This window comes from Mya arenaria, chromosome 17 (assembly GCF_026914265.1).
Source record: "Mya arenaria isolate MELC-2E11 chromosome 17, ASM2691426v1".
In the NCBI taxonomy this organism is placed as follows: Eukaryota; Metazoa; Mollusca; class Bivalvia; order Myida; family Myidae; genus Mya; species Mya arenaria.
In genome coordinates this window covers 54,231,000-54,251,711 of record NC_069138.1, presented here as the reverse complement: position 1 = coordinate 54,251,711, position 20,712 = coordinate 54,231,000, and the positions used below count along the sequence as shown (strand labels likewise).

Here is a 20,712-nt window from a genome sequence, read left to right as displayed (position 1 = left end):
AAGTACAAAACAATGAATTACTTAAAACACACATAAATAATTATTGCCTTCGACGCTGTGAAACTGTTGTTGTTTACTGAAGCCTATAATCCATTGACTATGACAATGATTTTTTTAAAACGTGTATTTTACATTACGAAAACTGAAAGTAACCTGAAAATTAATACCGGAAATAAACAACAACGGTGCGTCCTGCAAAATATTTTAACTGAAAGACTGTCAATAAATATCGGCTGTTTTGCGATATCCCGGGCCTGATTTTGTCCTGACACGAGGAAATTGTGTTCGCAAAGAATGTAAAGCATGGAAATACATACAAAAAAGGCGAAGTCGACGTTGCAGGTTTAAATTCTAAGTAAAAGAACTTCAGAAAATGGAGGAAAATCAGAAGTAAACAAAAAAATAATATGCGCGGCCAAAAAGTTTTTTTTTCGTTTTTCGAATTTTAGGTGCGGCAAATCCGACGAACATATGATCAATTTGCTGTGGCCTTAGTTAAATTTTATGTCCAAAGAATGGTGCTATTTTGTTCCGAGCTGAAAACATGTGGTATGACGTCACAAAACAAATGGTCTTCATGGCATAATGCACCAGTCAATTGTAACCACGCCCCCCCTCCCCCAAGTCCGGGGAATAGCGGGGACTTTGACTTTCGGTCCAGCCAACCCCGGGTAAAATCGAACTTGAAACTTGTTTATTTGCTTAAACGCCTATTTCTACATATAAATGGTAAACTGATGGTAAAAACCCGGCCAAATGCTCCCGCACTCCAGAGACTCTATATAAGGCCCAATCTCCGCTAAATTTGGCGCTAAGACAAAACCACCGCGGTCACCCGGCCCTGCGGTGCCACCTGGAAAGTAAAAACAAGGCGCCTTTCCTCGGCTATCCCCCGGACCTGGGGGGGGGGGGGGCGTGTTTACAATTGACTTGTGCATAACTCCCAACATTATTACAAAAAATGGTAATACGCGTTACGTCCCTTAAAGACAATTTACTAATGTATTCCTTCTATAAACGGCATTATAGTCTCTAGCCGATAATGCTCAATATAATTCATAATAATTTTGTAATTCTTTTTATGTTTGATTTCAGCAAAATTGCAGCTTAAACTTATGATCTACGCATACGCGAAAGAGCTTTGGCTGGTAACAACAACGTCATCAAGATGAGTTTTTTAAACACCCTTCCTCTACCAGTTTGTATCAATGACACTAAAAGAAACGCGAATTGCAGAATGGCTCATATATAGAATCACCGTACAAATTTATGTTTCATTTGATTGACGAATATCATACTCAATACTCCATGCGGCATATATTATATAGGTATATTTTTATCGATACATTCTATATATAATCTATATTTGTTATGAATGTTCCAAAATTTGCTTTTTATTCTATGTATTGAAGTTTTGGAATTAACATTTTTTATAGAATATGAGAGGTAGTTCCTGAAGAAATTTGTAGCACGATTTGGATTTTTCTCATTTGGTATATAAAGGACAAACTTCTATCTCATTGGTCTTTTGGAAAACTTCGTTTCTTAAAAAAAAATCAATTTTGGAATGTTCATGCCATGTACTATCATATAGACACCTACAATTTCGTTAATTTACAAAAAAAATCAAAATTGACCCTGTGTTTAGGTATTGCAAGTTCTGTGTTTAACACCCGTCAACATGTACATTTTCGCATTTTCAGGATAGTCAGGTTGTGTCCTGTGATTGTGAAGAATATAGAAACTGATCGCTTTGGGCATGGGACCGATATACGGTCCCCCCAAAAAGGCCACAACAACCTGAAACCACATCTTGTTATAATGCAAAGGTTCCATGCAATACATAATTAGACTTGATTCTTGATCACTTTTATTAAAATAATTCAACAACAGGCTATGTATGACATAAAACAAAAGCTGTGTGGTATGACAGGGCACTCGACTATATGCCGTCTTAGAAATTAATACAATAATGATGTAATATGTTCACGTCAAGCACAATAAATAGTATAAAAAATAGTCAACAAGATACACAGTAATGCAGCGAAACTACGTTTTCAATGATTGTCAAAAAATAAGCTTTTCTGGTAAGATTCAATTTCTTCTATTTATAATGACAGAGGCTTTGACCTTGACCCATGAAAAGTCTCAATCATATATACATGTACCAAGTTTGGTCACAATATGTCAACACTAAAGTTATTCAGTACTAACTTTTTTTCTTTTTTAGTAACAGTGATCTTGATTCAGTACTAACCTTTTTTTCTTTTTTAGTAACAGTGATCTTGACCAAGACTATGACTCTTGAGACCCCAAACAAAACTCCCTTGAAAGGTCTCTATAAACTATTTCTATATACCACGTTTGGTCGTAATATGTCAATCCTATATTCAGATATCTGATTTAAATCCCAAAGTAGCCTAAAACTTGAACCAGGTCGATCAAGGGCCATAATTTGTATTAAGGACAATATGGGTTATGTAACCGAATTGTGTGATGGCTGTCAACAACTGAGTCAAGTATTAAGTCGATTGATTGAAGGTTATAGAAGTATTTAGTGAAAATCCCAACTTGCCCTAAAATTTTAACCAGACTCAATATGCCCTAAAACTTGAACCAAAGTTCCTTGGTCAATCAGGGGCAATAATTTGTATAAAGTATGAAATGGTGTTATGTAACCACATTGTTAGATTGTCCTGAATGTTTGCGTAAAGTATCAAGTGAATTGAATGAAGGATATTGTAGCTATAAATAATAATGCCAACTTGCCCTAAAATCGGACACCTACACTGGGGCGAGTAGTATAGCTGCCTTATTCATCAATTCAAGCTAATAAAATGGACTTGCCTTTTCAGGGTTAAATCTGTTATAAAACATGCAAATTGGGTTGTGCTAAATAATAACTATATAAAACTATCCATTAAACACACAAACATGACTTCTTGTAATTGTATATTCATAAACAAGGTTTTACCAAAATGAGTTTTCAAACAACGGATCAACTTCAAACTGGGTGACTATATGAAACAATCCGAATCAGATTGATAAATTAAACGTGCACACTATAGTTCTATTGACATGAATATAAATGGAATGGAGGGCATGGAATAAATAAGTAATTATACAAAAACAAAATTAACAAAAAGAAAATTGCCGTAACAGAATGGATGAGATTTGTTATATTAACATACTTGGGGCCTTACATGTAAAATTTCCGTATTCAAAAAGGCTTTTTGTGTAGTAATGCGAATAAGACTTTGCGATATAATATATTATTAGAGTTTCACCTGTATACAAACTTCAAGAAAGAATTTAACATAATATAAAGACAGGCAAATAACAAGAAACATAATAGAAACAAAAAACAAATGTGAACATCTCGTGATTCCTATCACATATTATAAACATTTTGAGGTATATAACATCCATCATAAATGTTCAATAGTTTCTTAACATCACATAGACAGCAAAGTAAAATGTTGATGCTTTGACTAAACTATTTAAATAAATAAAAAAAATTACAGACTGAAGACTGAAGATTATTTGAATGAGAAAGTACAAATTCTAATTTATCTTGTTATGATACGGTATAATAAAATCAAACCAAAGTTCTTGATCTCAAAATTATCAGTAGCACATTTCCTGATAAGATGGCGCCATAGACTACTGTTCAGATAGAATACTGTAAAAAATTATAGCATTCGCTAAAACTGGTTCGCAAGGAAGTAGCGAGTGGCTTAAACTCCCATTAAATGTGTGCTTTTCAGATCAAAATACAACACTAATTTCACATAACCTTTTGATGTAGGCATATCTTTAAGAAACTAATCATGGTAATGATATTTTGTTCAAATCTACAGAACACTCTCATCAGTCAAATCCTGCCTGACTTCCCATAAGTAGTAGGTGTTCTGCATTTCACTCTTCCCAATACACATAATCATTGAATGAATCATCTTGAAAGAGTTAAAGTGCAAGCCATTTCAATTTGAATTGACTTCCGCAATAAGAAGTTTGTGTATTAATGTGATCTTTAATAAATTTTGTTAGGATTTTTTTCTATTTTCACCTCTTTAAAATATGCAAGAAAGAAATTTCGAAAGAATTTACAAAATAATATAACAACAGGCAATTAACAACAAAAATAAAAAAAATAATAAAAAAATGAGCAATTCAAAAGTGATTTGTATCACAGACAATAAGCTTAACATTTTAAGGTATCACACCCATCATATTAGTCACTTCATCACCACATTGACTGTTATTTTAACTTTGATGTCTGGTAAAACCATTTAATACTGATAACTTCTTTACAATTTCTCTGTTGCTGAATAAGAAACACTTGAAAAGTAGCCTAATGAACATATGTATTTTTAAAAAAATTGATGAAATAAATAAGAATACAACTAAAGGGTTTGAATACATTTCATCTATCAATAAGAAGTTTGTGGTCTGTGACCATGATTACAAACAATCTTAAGTCGGAGTTCAGACTCAAGTAGCGCAAGGTTTAAAAAAAAATACAATTTATTCAGGTTACCTGAATCGACCCTACTTTTTTATAGTCAATTAAAAGAAAAACAAACCTTTTTTAAGTGTGTATTTTAATATAGAGTTTAAAACCTTAAACCTTAAGATTAAAGTGACACTCTTATTCAAAATCGATACATACACATGTATAACAAACCTCAATTTTGACTGATAAACCTATTAATTACTGATAACAAGATTGTAACTGTGTATTTAACAGCAGAAAATGCAAAAATATTAAATGATTGGTGAATGCTAAAAGATTTACTGTAGTCTACTATAGTCTCATAAGGTAGAAATACTGTGTTTTATGCACATTTCTTTCAAATTAAATCGGTATCCTCCATAAGAACCATTGTTTTCGACATTAATTCATCTTTTTTTGAATCTTAAAACTATACTTTTAGTTGGTGTAAATCTTATTTGGGAGTAGGAAAATAACAATAAAAAAGATTAGTTTAACCCAATTCTCCTACGATGACAATAATGTTCTTACAAAAAGCCTAATAAAAACAAATATCTTTGTTAATCAATAACACTGATTTTCTGAGCCTGAGTCTAGACTCAGACTTGACAACTGTTTGTAATCATGAACCCAGGTAGCAGAAACCCCTTCAAACATTGGCATCATTTAAAAGCATATAGGAAGAATTTGCACTATCTTATCAACGAGTGTATGACAAAATATGGTAAAATCATGGAAAATTAGTTTAAAACTATTAGGTAATTTAGAAACAAATTGAAAGAGTGTTTGCAAAGTCAAAACAGCTGTGAGTTATGTTACCATTAACATAATTTGTTAGGAAATAAACAACATTACTACGTAAAATTACCAATTGGAAAGTGATTATAAAATAAAATCATTGAAAAGTGACCCACTGGGGACAACATATTTCCTGAATAGCATTACAAACAAAACTTTCTTACTCAAGAGTAATGCCTACAATGGCAATTTATGTTCTATTCTAAAAGACTAGAAGAGAAAAAACTATTATCTTTATCATAAACTTCAATAGCTAAAACATGATTATTGAAAATTTAACAATAAAGCTGATTTAGACTTTAAAAAGGATGGATGGTATATACATGTATCTCAACTATAACACACACATTTTTCAAAAACATAATTGGTTTGAGCAGCAGCAACATTGAAGACATAACTTAGTTAAGTAACTTTTTAACAAACAAAACCACTGTGAGAGAATGTGAACGCTCATCTGTCATTTTAGTTGAAATGGGGCATTAACTCTTTAAGTATCAAAGCAATAGTTATGGGCCTGAGTGCACATTGTGTTCAGTTGACAACAACACCAAGGATATCAAAATATGACAACATGTTTCTTTTAAAAAAAACAAGTTTATTAAAAAAGGGAAAAAAACATTAACAAGGACTTAAAATGTCAATCAATTCAAAACCTAAGACAAGCATTAAGGAATGGCTACATTTTTATTTGGCTACAGACCATTTGGTGCATGGAAAAGTTTAAAATACTCATACCATAGTCAGTGAATTGTCCTCCGAGTTACCCTTTAAAACATGTATTGCATGCTTTTTATCTTGATTATCAAATTATTTTTTGCTCCCTATCATTAGGAAACATGTTATATAAACTATTATATTAAAAGTTGTCTCCTTTGCTTGACTCATCATGACTTATCTCCCTTGACATCATGTCTGCATACTGGACAACTGCCATTCGTCTGAAATACAAGTCAAAGGTCAAAAGGTGAAAGTGAAAAGGCTGTAGGTAACATTAGACTGAGGAGCAGATAGAACATTGTAGATTCCACCCCTAAAAGTGTGATGTAAAAACTTGCCACATACAGGGCGAGGAATCATGTGACTTCAAAGGGGATCACACATGGGTCACTACAGGTCACAACAGATGTAAAGAAGCAAGGACGCATGATAAATATTAAATCCTCCAACAACAGGGCATACGGCAGATGGAAGTGTATATAAATCACCACTTCTTGTCATTTATTAATCAGCTATATTTTTCAATAGTAAGTAGCCGCCCTGCAGCTTGTAAATTATCATCCTTGATGAACGTCAAATAAGATCAAACAAACCTTTATTACTGCATACATACACATGAATGCGACTTTAATATATACTGCAAGTAGGTAAAATATCACATGGGTGTGTTTAATATTGCAATATTTCACCAGTTTAATAAGTTCACAAATTAAAAAACTAGGAAAATATTGATTAACCGATGTAAGTAATTGATAGAAAAATAAAAAAGCCTATTATAAAAGTAATAGTAATAGTTATAGTAATGAGTGATATAAAAGTATAAAATTTTGCTGACATTAAAACAATCAACAGTTGCCACTCAACCATAGCCTTTTACAGCTTACCTTTAACCATTCAGTAACACAATCTTTATGAAAGTCATGTTTACAAGGCAACTTCACAAGGTCACACCCCGTCTTAAACTCAGAGAGACATATACTACAACTGTCTTCGCCACTGTTACCAATAGAGTTGTATTTTCGGCACGGTAATTTCTTAATGTCATTTTCAGTCATTCCCCGATTGCGAACATCACCCAGTCGTTCCGCTAACTCCCAGAGAGACTGAAAAAATATAGAGTTGCTTTTCAAAATTTAACTGCTCAGAATTGAAATTATTTGTCAAGTCACTGAATTTCATATTTTGATGACATCACAGTATACATTAAACACCACACATTGTTACTGCTCCTAAAGTCTTGTAATAACTGTCACCGTGCAAATCACCATATATCATATTGGTATAGACCTTTAATTTGAAATTATTCTTTTATTTGAACCTCAATGCACCTTGAATAGTTGAAATTTGATAAAAACTATCCAAAAAGGAGAAAAAAACACATTAAAACAGTTTATCTTAAGCTATATTCGCTTATGGTGACGAAAATCTATTCTGCTTGTCAGGGGAGATCACTGCATCAGAGATTGAGATGACATCACAAAATTTCATGACACCACAGTTTTCACATGTTTTGATGAAATATCAGTGGTACTCACTTATTTTAATGATACCACAGTATTCATATACTTTTATGACATCACAGTATTCACATATTTTAATGACATCACAGTATCCACATATTTTAATGACATCACAGTATTCACATATTTTAATGACATCACAGTATCCACATATTTTAATGACATCACAGCATCCACATATTTTAATGACATCACAGTATTTACATATTTTGATGAGATCACTGATAGTATTTACATACCTCATAATCATTCAAATCCACATCATCTGGGACCATCAAACCAGGATGACGGCCCATCAACATCATCATCAACAGAAATGGGTCTCTCTACAAAAATACAGATCATATTTAAAAATGATAGACACTTAAATGAGAAACAAACAGCTCCAATAGATATATATAAGCACAATGTGCTGACTAGCAAGGGAAACTGGTATGACACACCACCAATTGTTCTAACTAGTGGTTGGCCAATAATTGGATGTAGTCGACTAATCATCGCTTCGGGCTGAAAGTCAGTCTGATATCTCTTAATCAATAAAAATATTTTTTTATTGTTTTGTTGACAATTTTACATAAATGTGCTTGCTTTTTGTTGAAAAAAGTTACAAAGTAACAAACTACATAAACATTTCACCTCTTTATTTAATTTGATTCTTAAGCCATGCAATAAGTGTGCTTTGATTCACCATTACCTTCTACCTAGATGTGAAATGACACAAAATGCATTCTTTAAATTTTTTGATAATTATTGATTAATCAGATTAATTAGTCAGTCTGTCTGTCCGATTAATCGATAATGAAATCCAGCCATTGCCAATCACTTTTAGAACATATAGTAATTATCAATGTTGAACGATTGCCATTGGTCTGTTTGAGAAAGAAGGATTCCTGCCCTATGCACAGTAAAAAAGCTTAATTGATTCCAAAGTCATTTATATTCATTTTGGGGTATTCTCTATTGTTTTTGATGAAAAGTCTGAGTAAAAGATAAACTGTACAAAAGTCTGTAGTAAAAAGCTTTCAATCCTCTTTTTAGGATTAATCCCGAACTTTAGAACCCGTTGATTATGTAGGGAGTGTTATTTTGGCTCCATTACACAAGTGGCCCACACTAGGTAGATAATGCATGAATCTAGCACCTACCATGATATTAATGAAGTTTGCCTCTCTCTGTCTCTCATTTTCCCCCAGGTCAAGAACCATAAAGTCTGGGTCCAACTCGCCCTCTGGTAAGTTTGTGAATGTATCTAAAATAAAAATTGGTTATGTTTCTCTATGTGGTGTTATTATGATATACAACAGAAATGGCGAAAGACTCACAGCTTTTACCAGGCACAAACCTTTTTCCACCAAACTTGGCAGGCAGGTCTGACAATTTTTTTCGAACTCTCTACATGTGCTAATTGCCCCCAATTTGTATTCGATCTGTTGGTGACCTTTTACTCATTATAGGTCCTTTTACTGAAATTCTATAATTGGAAATAAATATATTTATCCCTGCTAATATAAGTTAGAGAATAACATTAATCTATAAATTTTAACATTAATCTATAAATTTCAATAAAAGCTAATCACACAGGGAAAAGGCTTTACAGAAACATAACAAGAGACACAGGGTTATAGAAACTAAAGACTTCAAAATTAAGACTTACTGATTATCAACCTAGGTAAACAAAATATCATAAACTTAATTTCAAAAAAATAATTAAATTATCCAAAATTTAATATCAAATTCATTTTAAACAACAAGAGCTGTGACAGACAGCGCGTTCGACTATTCCGCTGCTTTTAAGCCCAAAGATTGCAAAGTTCTGGTAAAACATGCATGGATCACTGTGAACTTAGATTAAATGCAAAACCAGACCTTCACCAGAATTACTAAGTCAAATAACAGAGGGACAAAAATTGTATTATCCTGATTATAAGTATCTTCCATGGCCGAGAGTGTAAGATAGGTTCATCCCGACCCGAGCGTAGGGTGTTTTGTGGAAACGAGGTTTACCAAGTTTCCACAAAACACCTTGCGCGAGGGTCGGGATGAACCTATCTTACACCAGCGGCTATGGTAGATGCTTTTTCTCCCACCTCAGTTAAACAAAATTAAGTAAAAATGTATTTTTTTGCTGGAACTATTTGTGCTTAGTAAAAATAATTGCGTATGGATATGCGATAATTTGTGGTTGTCATGGATATGCGCGCAGTGATTCAGACTATGTTAATAGTCAAATCGGTCTTTAAATAGTTCTAAGCAGAGTGAAGCATTATTTCTTGAAAGGTGCGTGAAAACTGTTATGGTGACATTTGAAGCGAGAAATAGTTAATTAGCATTCTAAATATTGCCACAAGACAATGTTTTCATGATGCTACAGACGACAGTCTTCAACAAGGGAGGTAATTACAATGTGGTGAACATTAAAAAGGAGGGGCAAGATAAGAATTTCTAGTCTAGTTAAATTGTTGGATCTACTTATCTGAGGTGGGAGAAAGAGTTATCAAACTTGATTGTTTAAAGTTTCAATGCAATACATCAAGTAGTTGCTGTGTTATTGACTGATATGTGCTTACAAGCAAACCCTAAACTAGAATTTCTATGTCCAATAATAAAGGGTGATTATTTGCATTTTATGTTATCGTATTTGGTTATGTTCTATGGTGGAGTACCATTGTATAAAATCTCAATGCACTTATCAAGCAGTAGCTGAGATATTAACATGTTTGCTTACATGTAAAACTTTAACTGAAATAATAAAGGGCAATAATTTGCATTATATTTAAGAAAGAGTTATAATACTTAATTAGGAAGGTTGGATAGTTGGGAATCCATATCACAAATTCAAAACAATACAAGATGCATTTGCTGAGAAGGTGCTTACCTGCAAAACCTTCCAAATCCAAGGTGTGATGCCAACACGGACGCTAGTGTGAGTAGTATAGCCTTCCTTATTCTTCAAATAGTCCAGCTAAGATCTGTATAAAACAATAAGCACTTACCCTCTCTATCAAACATCGCTGGCCTAACAAGAGCACTGGTTGGCCTTTGAGCTGCCTGACTGTTCTGATTGTCCTGATGCGTTACGATGATTCTCCGGCCTGGCCTTGGCCCTCTATATCTAGGTTAAGATATTGACAAAGATGCCTTATTAAAGCTGCATGTTGTATATTGATATAATTTTGCAATCCAAACAATTTGTTTTATTGAATTTGACATTCCATCACTATGAAAATGAAGAAAAACTAGTGACATAGTTTTTGAGTTTAGGTGTCGCATATTCTTAATTGTTTACGACAGCATACAGACAAGTATGCTGACAAAGTTCGATAAATTGGTTCTAGACAATTCAATAAAAAATATTGGATTCATGACATGGAATAAAAACTTTAACGCAGTATAATAACCAACAAATGCCCTCCCGCCCAACCACCAAAACGACTGCCCAGTTTTTGCTGTTCTATTTCGCGTAAAATTGTTGTTGAAAAATCAAGACAATTTTTATTTTTTTTGTTTTACTTAAAAATATCACCGACAATCCTCTTTGTCCTGAATCTAAATGAGATACAAAAAAAAATCCCAGCCTCACTCCTTATCATATATACACACCTATTTCCAGCAGGATTCAACCTGACCCCTGGGAGAGGGTCAATCCCCCCATCAGCCCCTACACTGGGCTCGAGGCCGCTGCCAGGGGATAACCTTGGGGGTGCCAGGGGTCTGATCCTTCCACCCCCTAATCTGGAAGAAGAAAAAATAACGGTAACATTTTTTTATTTTAACGGATGAATTATCATGTTGTCTTTCAGATTTGCCTGTAAATTGCTTTACGCAACGTCAGAAAAATTATTTTTGTAGATACTGAAAATTGCATTTTGCGTATGCAGTGCTTGCTCAAGGAATCAATCTGCGCAGGGAACGAGTTCCTTCCTAATTGTAGGAAATTCCTTATTGTATACCGAATATCAATTCTTTAATTACTTAGAAGAGCAATTATATTTTCTTATCTGAAAGATTCTAGTTAAAAGGTAAGTTGCCAAGTATAAAGTTTTTTCCCACAATCTAACAGTGTTCAAAATTAACACCCACCCGCAAGCCCTGCACTGGTAAAATGTCTTCCGGGCATGCTCAAATTCTGAATTTGATATAGCAGGGCTTGTTAAAAAATTTGATGTCAAGCAATAGTATAAGAATTCGGGCTTGTTCATCCAAAAGTCTAATTTCAATGATTGATTTAACAAAAGCAGTCACAGATTAAAAACATTATCATTAATGCGTAAAGACAAAGAATAACATTTAAAATAAACAGGGAAGTAACTAAACAAATACTGCAACCACAGTTGTGGTTTGTGCGCACTGCACTTCTACTAAATAAGATCTATTTTTATATGAAGTTTGAAGTCAATACCTCAAAGACATTTAAAGTTATGCTTTGGACAAGTTTGCTGGATATCCCATTGGCCATTCGGCAGGGGTATAATTATCAGTGTAAATTAACACTAACCCTGGAGTGGGTCTTAAAGACGGCCTAACGGTGCCTCCAGTTTCTGCAGTCCTTGTTGCATCATCTTTAACTCCAGCCTCTGTATCCTCATTTTCCTCTTCAACAACCCCAGAAGGGGCCTCAACCCTTCCATATGGACTAGGCTGGGGCCGTCTGAGTGAAGGGGGCAGAGCAGTATCAGGTTCCATTGCGGGAGTGGTGTTATCATCTTCATCTTCTAACTGTAAACAATTTGAGATTAATTTAATAATTACCTACCAGTAAGACCATTCCTCTTGGTTCAACATAATAACAAAATTTATGTATATTTCAAGAATGAAGAATATCCTGATGACAAATATTCTTACCAAGTTTCATGAAGATTGGACAAACACTCAAAAACTTTCTTGCTTTGACCTACATGTAGTCACCTAGTTTTTTAGCCAAGATGACACATATACACACTGGTCCTGAATATAGCAAAAATGTACTGACTGAGTTTGTTTAGGAATAGATGAACCTGATAAATTTGTGAAAGAAATAGGAAACTTTAACACATACGTTGGTCTTAATTCAATATTTTAATGAGATACCTTGTTTTTTTACCAGAGATGACCCACATTCACAAAAAATCCTAAATATCACACTGACAAAGTTTCAAAAACACCAGATAAAAACTGTTGCATTTATGACAAAGAAAAAAACTTTAGCGTTAATGACACCTGAATGATTGCCAATTTTTCCTATAATTAAGAATTTTTTGAGTAAAAATCCAACTTAAAATAGAAGAGTTATATTGAATTTGCGGAAACAACAAATTCAAGACACACGAATTACCCAATTTAAAACAACATATGTTCCATTACAAATATTACAACACAGTTATGAGTATTTTTAAAATTGACCCTTGAAGTACCCTCGAAACAAAGGACAGTCTAAATGAGCTTGGATAACATTCTACCTCCTGTTGCATAACTCTCATATTGAAAAGGTTGGTAAACAACTGCCGAAGAGGTGTGGCACTCTGGGGTCTCCCTGCTATGCCTGTTCTGGCTGGGAAGGCCAAAGACTGAAATAAAAAAATCATCAAAACATAATATGTGTCATTTAAAAGTCTTTAAGAGACTATGCCCCAATTCAATAAGATATCTTAGAAGTAAATTTTACACTGCTTAAGAGTACTCTGTAATACTTGTGGACACAAGTAGAACTACGGACAGAATTGTATGTTGTTCACTACTTTGAAATATATTTCGGGCTGGAGACCTTTATTTACCAAATAAATTCTTGAAAAATTATGGTCAACATCTGTGATACAGTAATTTTCATTTTAAACTTAAACGTGCACAATATAGGTTGATGCCAAAATATATATTTTTTTACTATTAAAACAACCTTAGACTTGTAATAAGAATATACTTTTTCAGTGTCATAAAATGAATTTACTGAACCCCAGGGCCTGAATTTTTAGGTAACTATGATTTTGAGGGCCATATCTTAAACATCTTGCTGACCAAACAGTATTTGTTCCTAACAATGACCTGTGCTCTATCCTGCTCTTCCTGGTGTAGCTGTCTTGCAAAGGCGGCATCTTGATCTTCTAGTTCTTGTGACAGTTGCTGTTGCAGCTGTCGTGCAAACGCTTCATCATCAACCTCCGGGCTCGCAGGCTGAAAAAGATCGCAGCATCAGCTTACATAAATCTCTCTTGAGTCTACAGTAAAGTACAGGGGCCATATTCAATATAAAATGTACATCTTAAAATTAAAATCAAACTTAAATCTATTTATTTTCTTAAAAAATGAGATTTTTCTAGTTAGTTGGCACTTTGATCGAAGATTAGTGTTATTCAATATTGATATTATAGAAAGATTTCTCTTAAGATCACTCTTAAAATATAAGGAAGCACTTAGCACCTTGGTAGCCTTACTCTAAGTCTTAAAAGTTAGATTGCCATAAAAACAGATAAAACACATACGGAAACTGACACTGAATACTCTCTTGTTTTGAAGTTTTTATGGAGTAAGTACCGTATCCAAATTTCATTGTTACTCTTCATAATTCAGTTTTTCTGATTACCGTTCTCATTTATTGATTTCTCACATTCAGTGATTTGCACTACCAAAACAAAATGGCGCCTAGAAAGGAACATGCGAGGATTTTTGTAACCTTTACTGAAATGGCATATTAACAGGGACTATGATATGTTTGTGGTGTTAAAAATATGATGTAACAATGTGTTATCTAAAGAACTAAAGTTATGTTCCTATAACTTACATGTACAGTACCTAAACCTTACATATTCAGTACCTCAGCCTTTTGTGTACAGTACCTCATCCTTACATGTTCAGTACCTCAGCCTTACATGTACAGTACCTCAGCCTTACATGTACAGTACCTCAGCCTTACGTATACAGTACCTCAGCCTTATGTGTATGGTACCTCAACCTTACATGTACAGTACCTCAACCTTACGTATACAGTACCTCAGCCTTACATGTACAGTACCTCAGCCTTACATGTACAGTACCTCAGCCTTATGTGTATGGTACCTCAACCTTACATGTACAGTACCTCAACCTTACATATACAGTACCCCAGCCTTACATTTACAGTACCTCAACCTTACATGTACAGTACCTCAACCTTACATGTACAGTACCTCAACCTTACGTATACAGTACCTCAGCCTTACATGTACAGTACCTCAGCCTTACATGTACAGTACCTCAGCCTTATGTGTATGGTACCTCAACCTTACATGTACAGTACCTCAGCCTTACATTTACAGTACCTCAGCCTTACATGTACAGTACCTCAGCCTTATGTGTATGGTACCTCAACCTTACGTATACAGTACCTCAGCCTTACATGTACAGTACCTCAGCCTTACATGTACAGTACCTCAGCCTTATGTGTATGGTACCTCAACCTTACATGTACAGTACCTCAACCTTACATGTACAGTACCTCAGCCTTACATGTACAGTACCTCAACCTTACATGTACAGTACCTCAACCTTACATGTACAGCACCTCAACCTTACATGTACAGTACCTCAACCTTACATGTACAGTACCTCAACCTTACATGTACAGTACCTAAGCCTTACATGTACAGTACCTCAACCTTACATCAACCTTACATGTACAGTAACTCAACCTTACGTATACAGTACCTCAGCCTTACATGTACAGTACCTCAGCCTTCTTTGTACAGTACCTCAACCTACCATGTACAGTACCTCAACCTACCGTGTACAGTACCTCAACATTACATGACGTACAGTACCTCAACCTTACGTGTACAGTACCTCAACATTATATTACAGTACCTCAGCCTTACATGTACAGTACCTCAACCTTACATGTACAGTACCTCGGCCTTACATGTACAGTACCTCAGCCTTATGTGTACAGTTCCTCAACCTTACATGTACAGTACCTCAGCCTTAAATGTACAGTACCTCACTGTTACTTTCTTCCTTTTTCTCTTTTTTGTTCTCCTGTTCGGGTTTGGGGTTTGTGACTTTGGGCTTTGTGGTGCTTGCACCAGTTGATGTTCTCTGTTTTGGCGGGCTTGGCCTTGTTGTTTTTGGTGGCTGTTTAGGCCGTGCAGCTTGCTGAGACATTTTGGCTCTGTAACAAAAAAAGAAATGAAGGCAATACTCTGAAAGATTACATTACATGTATCATAAGCTATAAGTGACTTATATATCTAAACTAAGCCAGGCAGAAGACTTAAATAAATTAAGTCCCTTTTAAATACAATAATGGTTTTAATATTGTGACAACTCTAGATTCACAAATATCAATACAGTTCAATAAAGTATTACACAGGTAAGCCAAGTAGCCTAAACATTTAACAAGATCATGTTCAAAGGCCCAAGGCCAAACAAACAACAAGAAAGAGACACATTAACACCACAGGACAACAAACATTACTCGGATAATAAAATATTGTGATGTCACTGGTAAATGTTGCCCCAATTTAAACCATGGAAGCTTGTCTGGCACTGAACTGTCAAGGACTGTTAAAATTCAGGATCAGCAAATGCACAATTACAAACATGTATGCTATATTTTTGGAAACCATTCAAGAAGATATAAGCATTTTTATTTAGAATTCCAGGGGAATTTTATATAAACTAGAGGTGTAACGATACAATTCGTATGGATCCTGATATTGCAGCACAATACAATTTTTTGTACAATTTAATATTATGTAAGAATGATATAGACAGTCACTACATTTCAAAACTTTTATTTTCAAAACATAAAACTGTCACACTGTCTTTGATCAAAATTTATCACGTCAGTTTACGTCAGGGGAATTTATTTCCACAGCTCCGTTTCAATAAAGATCATAATGCTTAAGATTGTAAAGTTCTGGGCATAACACAGTTTTTGGCTTAAACTGTTTCAATAAAATAATATAGAACATAAAAACTCACTTTGGATAATAAAACATTAGAATATAGTTTCAAAATTAAGATTGGAAATTTATGTGGGATGAATTCAGGTGCAGTGTTTCTTTTTTAATGAAAATGTGGCCGCAATTCCGCCCCGTTCACAATCCCAAAAAATATAAGGCCTAAAAAAAAAATACATTTGGTTCGGGTTACCCGACCCTACCTACGGAATATAGGCGCCGACCCTACCGTTTTTATAGTCAGTTTGAAAAAAAAATGAAAAACTAAAAAAAAAAAAATTTCTTTTTTTAATTGCTTTTTAATATTAAGTTTAAACCTTAAATGCTTGTACAGAAGATAGCTTTAACACCATTCTCCAATGATGAAAATTATATTCTTATATAAAACCTAATAAAAAAAAATAAAAAATAAAATAAAAAGCCTACCTACCCTACCTATTTTTTTTAAGGATGTAACCCTAACCAAACAATTTTTTTTTTAGGCCTAAGGAGTGTATTCGGGATAGCAGTTAATTCAGAATGCCACAAAAACATTTATTGTATTTTACGTAATAAATGCCAGGTACTGCTTTTCACTAAGCTTATATCAGGCCTTATTGATTGCCCTCTTAAACCCCCAATTTTGCACGAGCTTCATGATGTAACAAATTTTGAAAATAAACAATGATATGCCATTGACTGCTAGTTTGTGTCACTAAAAGTATTAGTTCAGTCAAAACATTTTCTAGTGAGAAAATCTTTAAAAAACTGTCAAAACTGATGGACACTGCTCTCCACCAATATAACAAAGTTTAACAATTGAAAGTAACAGTAATTAAACAGATACATCTGATATGATCTAGTCATTGAAAGTAAACTTTTGGATGAACAAGCCTGAATTCTTAAACTTTGTTTGGCATCATGTTTTCAACAAGCCCTGCTATATAAAAATAGAGAATTTGAGCAAGCCAGGAAGACAATTTTCCAGTGCATGGCTTGCAGTCTTGTGTTTATTTCGACTACTGATGACCCAGAAACAACTATAGGAATGTGTACATGTGGTGTTGTTTTGACATTCACAGTAATATGATACTCCATCCTGGTAATAGGAACACACCCAAAGTATATATCAGGGTTTGAATTTAGACTCGCATACTCGCAAAATGCGAGCGACATTTGGAAATTGCGAGTGACTTTTATTCAAGCTCGCAAAATTCTGCGAGTGGCTTTTTCTAGACCACAAAATGTTAAAAGGAAAGTAGAATAAACATGAACTTAATTCCGCTATGTAGTTGAGTGTAAACAGCCTATAAGTGGCATGTTTACACTACCGGTATAAAGAAGACAGTACGGAGTCACGCTCTAGTAGGTTTTCAAAAATAGAACAAATACGGAAAAGGCCGAGTTTTATCTCGAATCTTTCCGAGATGCTCCCAGGCATGCATAATACAAAGTAAATACGAATGACATAATCACCTAGCTCAATCATTGGCTAAATTTAGCGCTTTGGCGCACTATATGTAAACCCCATCATCCTTTGAATATATTTCCGCCCAACTGTCAAAATGAATAGACTTCGTTGATCGATATATTTCATGGTCCAAAGTATCCACGCTACATTTACTGTTGCTTTTTTATTTTAAATTTATTATTTCATTGTTTTTAATACTTATAGACTTAATGAAATCTGTAGCGTGCTTGTCGAATGGGTATTAAATTACCTGATGGCAAGGGTAAATATACAAAGTGAACAATGTCAAATTATTGGACAACTTTGTTATCAAAAAGCTGCCAGCATCAGACGAGTCTTTCCATACCCCCCAAATAGAATAAGCCATCAACAAGTTCTAGTAGTCGAGTCACTCAAGATTGATACTTTTTAATATTCATAATATGTCTTAGGTGTTAATTTCTACTTTAATTAGACAATATTATAAGGGAATAAAGCAAATAATAAAATTGCAAGTTGATTTGTCATTTTGCGAGTTGCCTCAAAATGCACTCGCAAAATTTTGCGAGTACTCATCAAAGTTAAGCATGGGCTCTATTCACAAAAAGGTGGAAAAGCAACAACACTGGGGCATTGATATGAAAGGAGGGGTAATGTCAAAGTTCATGTAGTCCAAATAATTGTACGTTGACGGATTTGTTTTAGATTTTTGATATGGCAAATCCTTCACGTACAAATTGTTTAGTATCAAAAGTGGGTAGTTGTTCCGATCAGGGTTCTGGGTTAAAGCATATAGCGTCTATAAAATATCATAAAAACAAGAAATATTACCAGATAATGTTATTTTATATTAGTTCCGTACACAAAAAAATATCCAACTTATAATTATGAGTTTGACGGCTTTTTTTCATTTCATTCTGTCAATACATAACAATATATACATGAAGGGCACCTGCAAGGCTTTAGGGCACAGTTTTAAATCGCTCAGAACATTTCGGCCATGGCCGAGTTGTTACGATTGTATAACGAGGTCTATCTCGAAACTTTGTCGGAGGAGGCCGAGCTATTATGATTGTATCGAGTTGTTCCCCTTCGCATAATTGTTGTCTGTGTCAGTCAACTTTCGTTTTATTGGAAAGGTAAACAACTTGTTTTAATGCATTAAATGCTTGTTTAGTGCAAAATAACATTTCACTTACATGGTAAAATATGAATATAACTCTTTATGATCAATTTCAACCATAAAATACCTCACTTAAAAAAAAATCAATATTCTTAAAACACCCCCAGCTTTTTGCACATTTCCGTTTAGACGTTAGGGATTGGAAGAATCCCATATAACATGTCTATTATTTTCGACTAAAAGTTCATGCAGCAGCCACATTTGTAATTTACTGTCCAATTTGATGCCAATTGGCCGTTTTGGTTACGCCGGCCGTCAGGATTTTTTATTAATTAATTAAAAAAAAAGCAGCGGCCCTGTAAAAAGATAGAGTTATGTGTTAAGCAGTGATACTGATAGAGAAACTTCTTCAGAACAAAATTGAGAACTGTGACGAGCTTTACCAAACACGGTTGCTAAAGAAGCTTGCACTCCGATCGCGTATTTGGCGATGACGACAATACTTTGTGATCCAAACCTCGTGAGGTTATATAATAGCTACATTGTTAAAAAAACATTACAAACTTAACACGCACACATATGCAACAGTTGACGCAGAATTATAAATCCCTTCACCTCTAATTTTTGACAAATTTATGACTTCCTGTTACCTTAAAACCGCTACCGTAATAAGTAAAATCTACAACTGTAACAGTCAAAACGGATCCTTTCAAAACGGTACTATTATAACTTCTTCTCGGTTTTCGCCCCCAAACAAGTTGTGTTCTAGTAGTTTCGGACACTGTGCCCAAAGGAGAAGTAATGTTGTGTGGATTTAGGAAAAAAATAAAATCGTTTTTCAAAAAGATGTCACATTTTGATTCGTAAAACATCCTTACAGACAGTCAGCATGATTTTCACCGTCGCCGATCCCGGGAAACACATTTTACTGAAGCAAAAATAATCTTTCCACGGGCATAAATCACAACAAACAAATCGATGCGATTCTACCTGACGTTATCAAAGCCTTCGATTAAGTCCGACTAGTACAGACACTTGGCTCCACACATAACTGAACTATTAGCTTCCTAGCTGTCATCCCTTCATTGGCGGCTCTTCATCGGCCTCAGCCCCAGTAACCTCAGGTGTTTCCCAAGGTAGCGTCATGGTCCGCTTAATTTCCTCGCATTGATCAATGATATCGGCCCAGTCGATTAAGGCAACAGTCCGACTGTTCGCTGATGACAGTTTGCTCTATCGCGGACGATGAAGAGTCAGGAGGACGCTTCTTAACTACAAGAACATCTTGACAACCTCCAAGCCTGGAAGCGTGGCTGCCAGATGTCGTTCCATCCGAAAAAGCAAGGTCATTCACGTCAGCACTAAACGCAATATCACCCAAACACAGTATACGACCCAAGAAAAAACTCTATAAACAAAAACTGATTCAGCCAAGTTCCTTCGAATTACCATCTCTCCAGACCTGTCCTGGTCAAAACATGATTTTAAACAAAAACATCAAGAAGGCAAACTCTACCAATACCTTTATCAGAAGAAACATCACGTCATGTCCACCAAAAGCCAAGGTAAACTTATTCCGCACATATGCCCAACCTTAGAGTGTAGTCACCCGTCGGGTTCCCATATACAGACTGCCTCATTAAACCAACTGAGGTGGTTTAACGTAGGGCAGTTCGCTTTGTCAAGAACGACTACTCAAGAACCAATAGCGTAAGTGTAATGTT

General features: G+C 34.7%; 1 protein-coding gene across 3 annotated transcripts; it reads right to left on the bottom strand.

The window, feature by feature from the left end:
• Positions 1 to 1,857: 1,857 nt before the first annotated feature.
• On the bottom strand, positions 1,858 to 19,645 carry LOC128224650 (uncharacterized). Of its 3 annotated transcripts, none has more exons than XM_052934578.1 (11): positions 19,604 to 19,645; positions 15,472 to 15,643; positions 13,546 to 13,674; positions 12,966 to 13,073; positions 12,026 to 12,246; positions 11,131 to 11,262; positions 10,524 to 10,642; positions 8,676 to 8,779; positions 7,770 to 7,856; positions 6,895 to 7,113; positions 1,858 to 6,231 (listed from the first exon to the last, which is right to left on the bottom strand). In XM_052934578.1, the coding sequence occupies exons 2-11, from the start codon at positions 15,634 to 15,636 to the stop codon at positions 6,178 to 6,180; spliced, it is 1,338 nt and encodes a 445-aa protein (XP_052790538.1). In that variant the 5' UTR covers positions 15,637 to 15,643; positions 19,604 to 19,645; the 3' UTR covers positions 1,858 to 6,177. The 3 variants fall into 3 exon arrangements, with proteins under 3 accessions (XP_052790538.1, XP_052790536.1, XP_052790537.1); XM_052934576.1 differs by having other exon boundaries at positions 19,432 to 19,626; XM_052934577.1 differs by having other exon boundaries at positions 19,564 to 19,626.
• Positions 19,646 to 20,712: the final 1,067 nt, after the last annotated feature.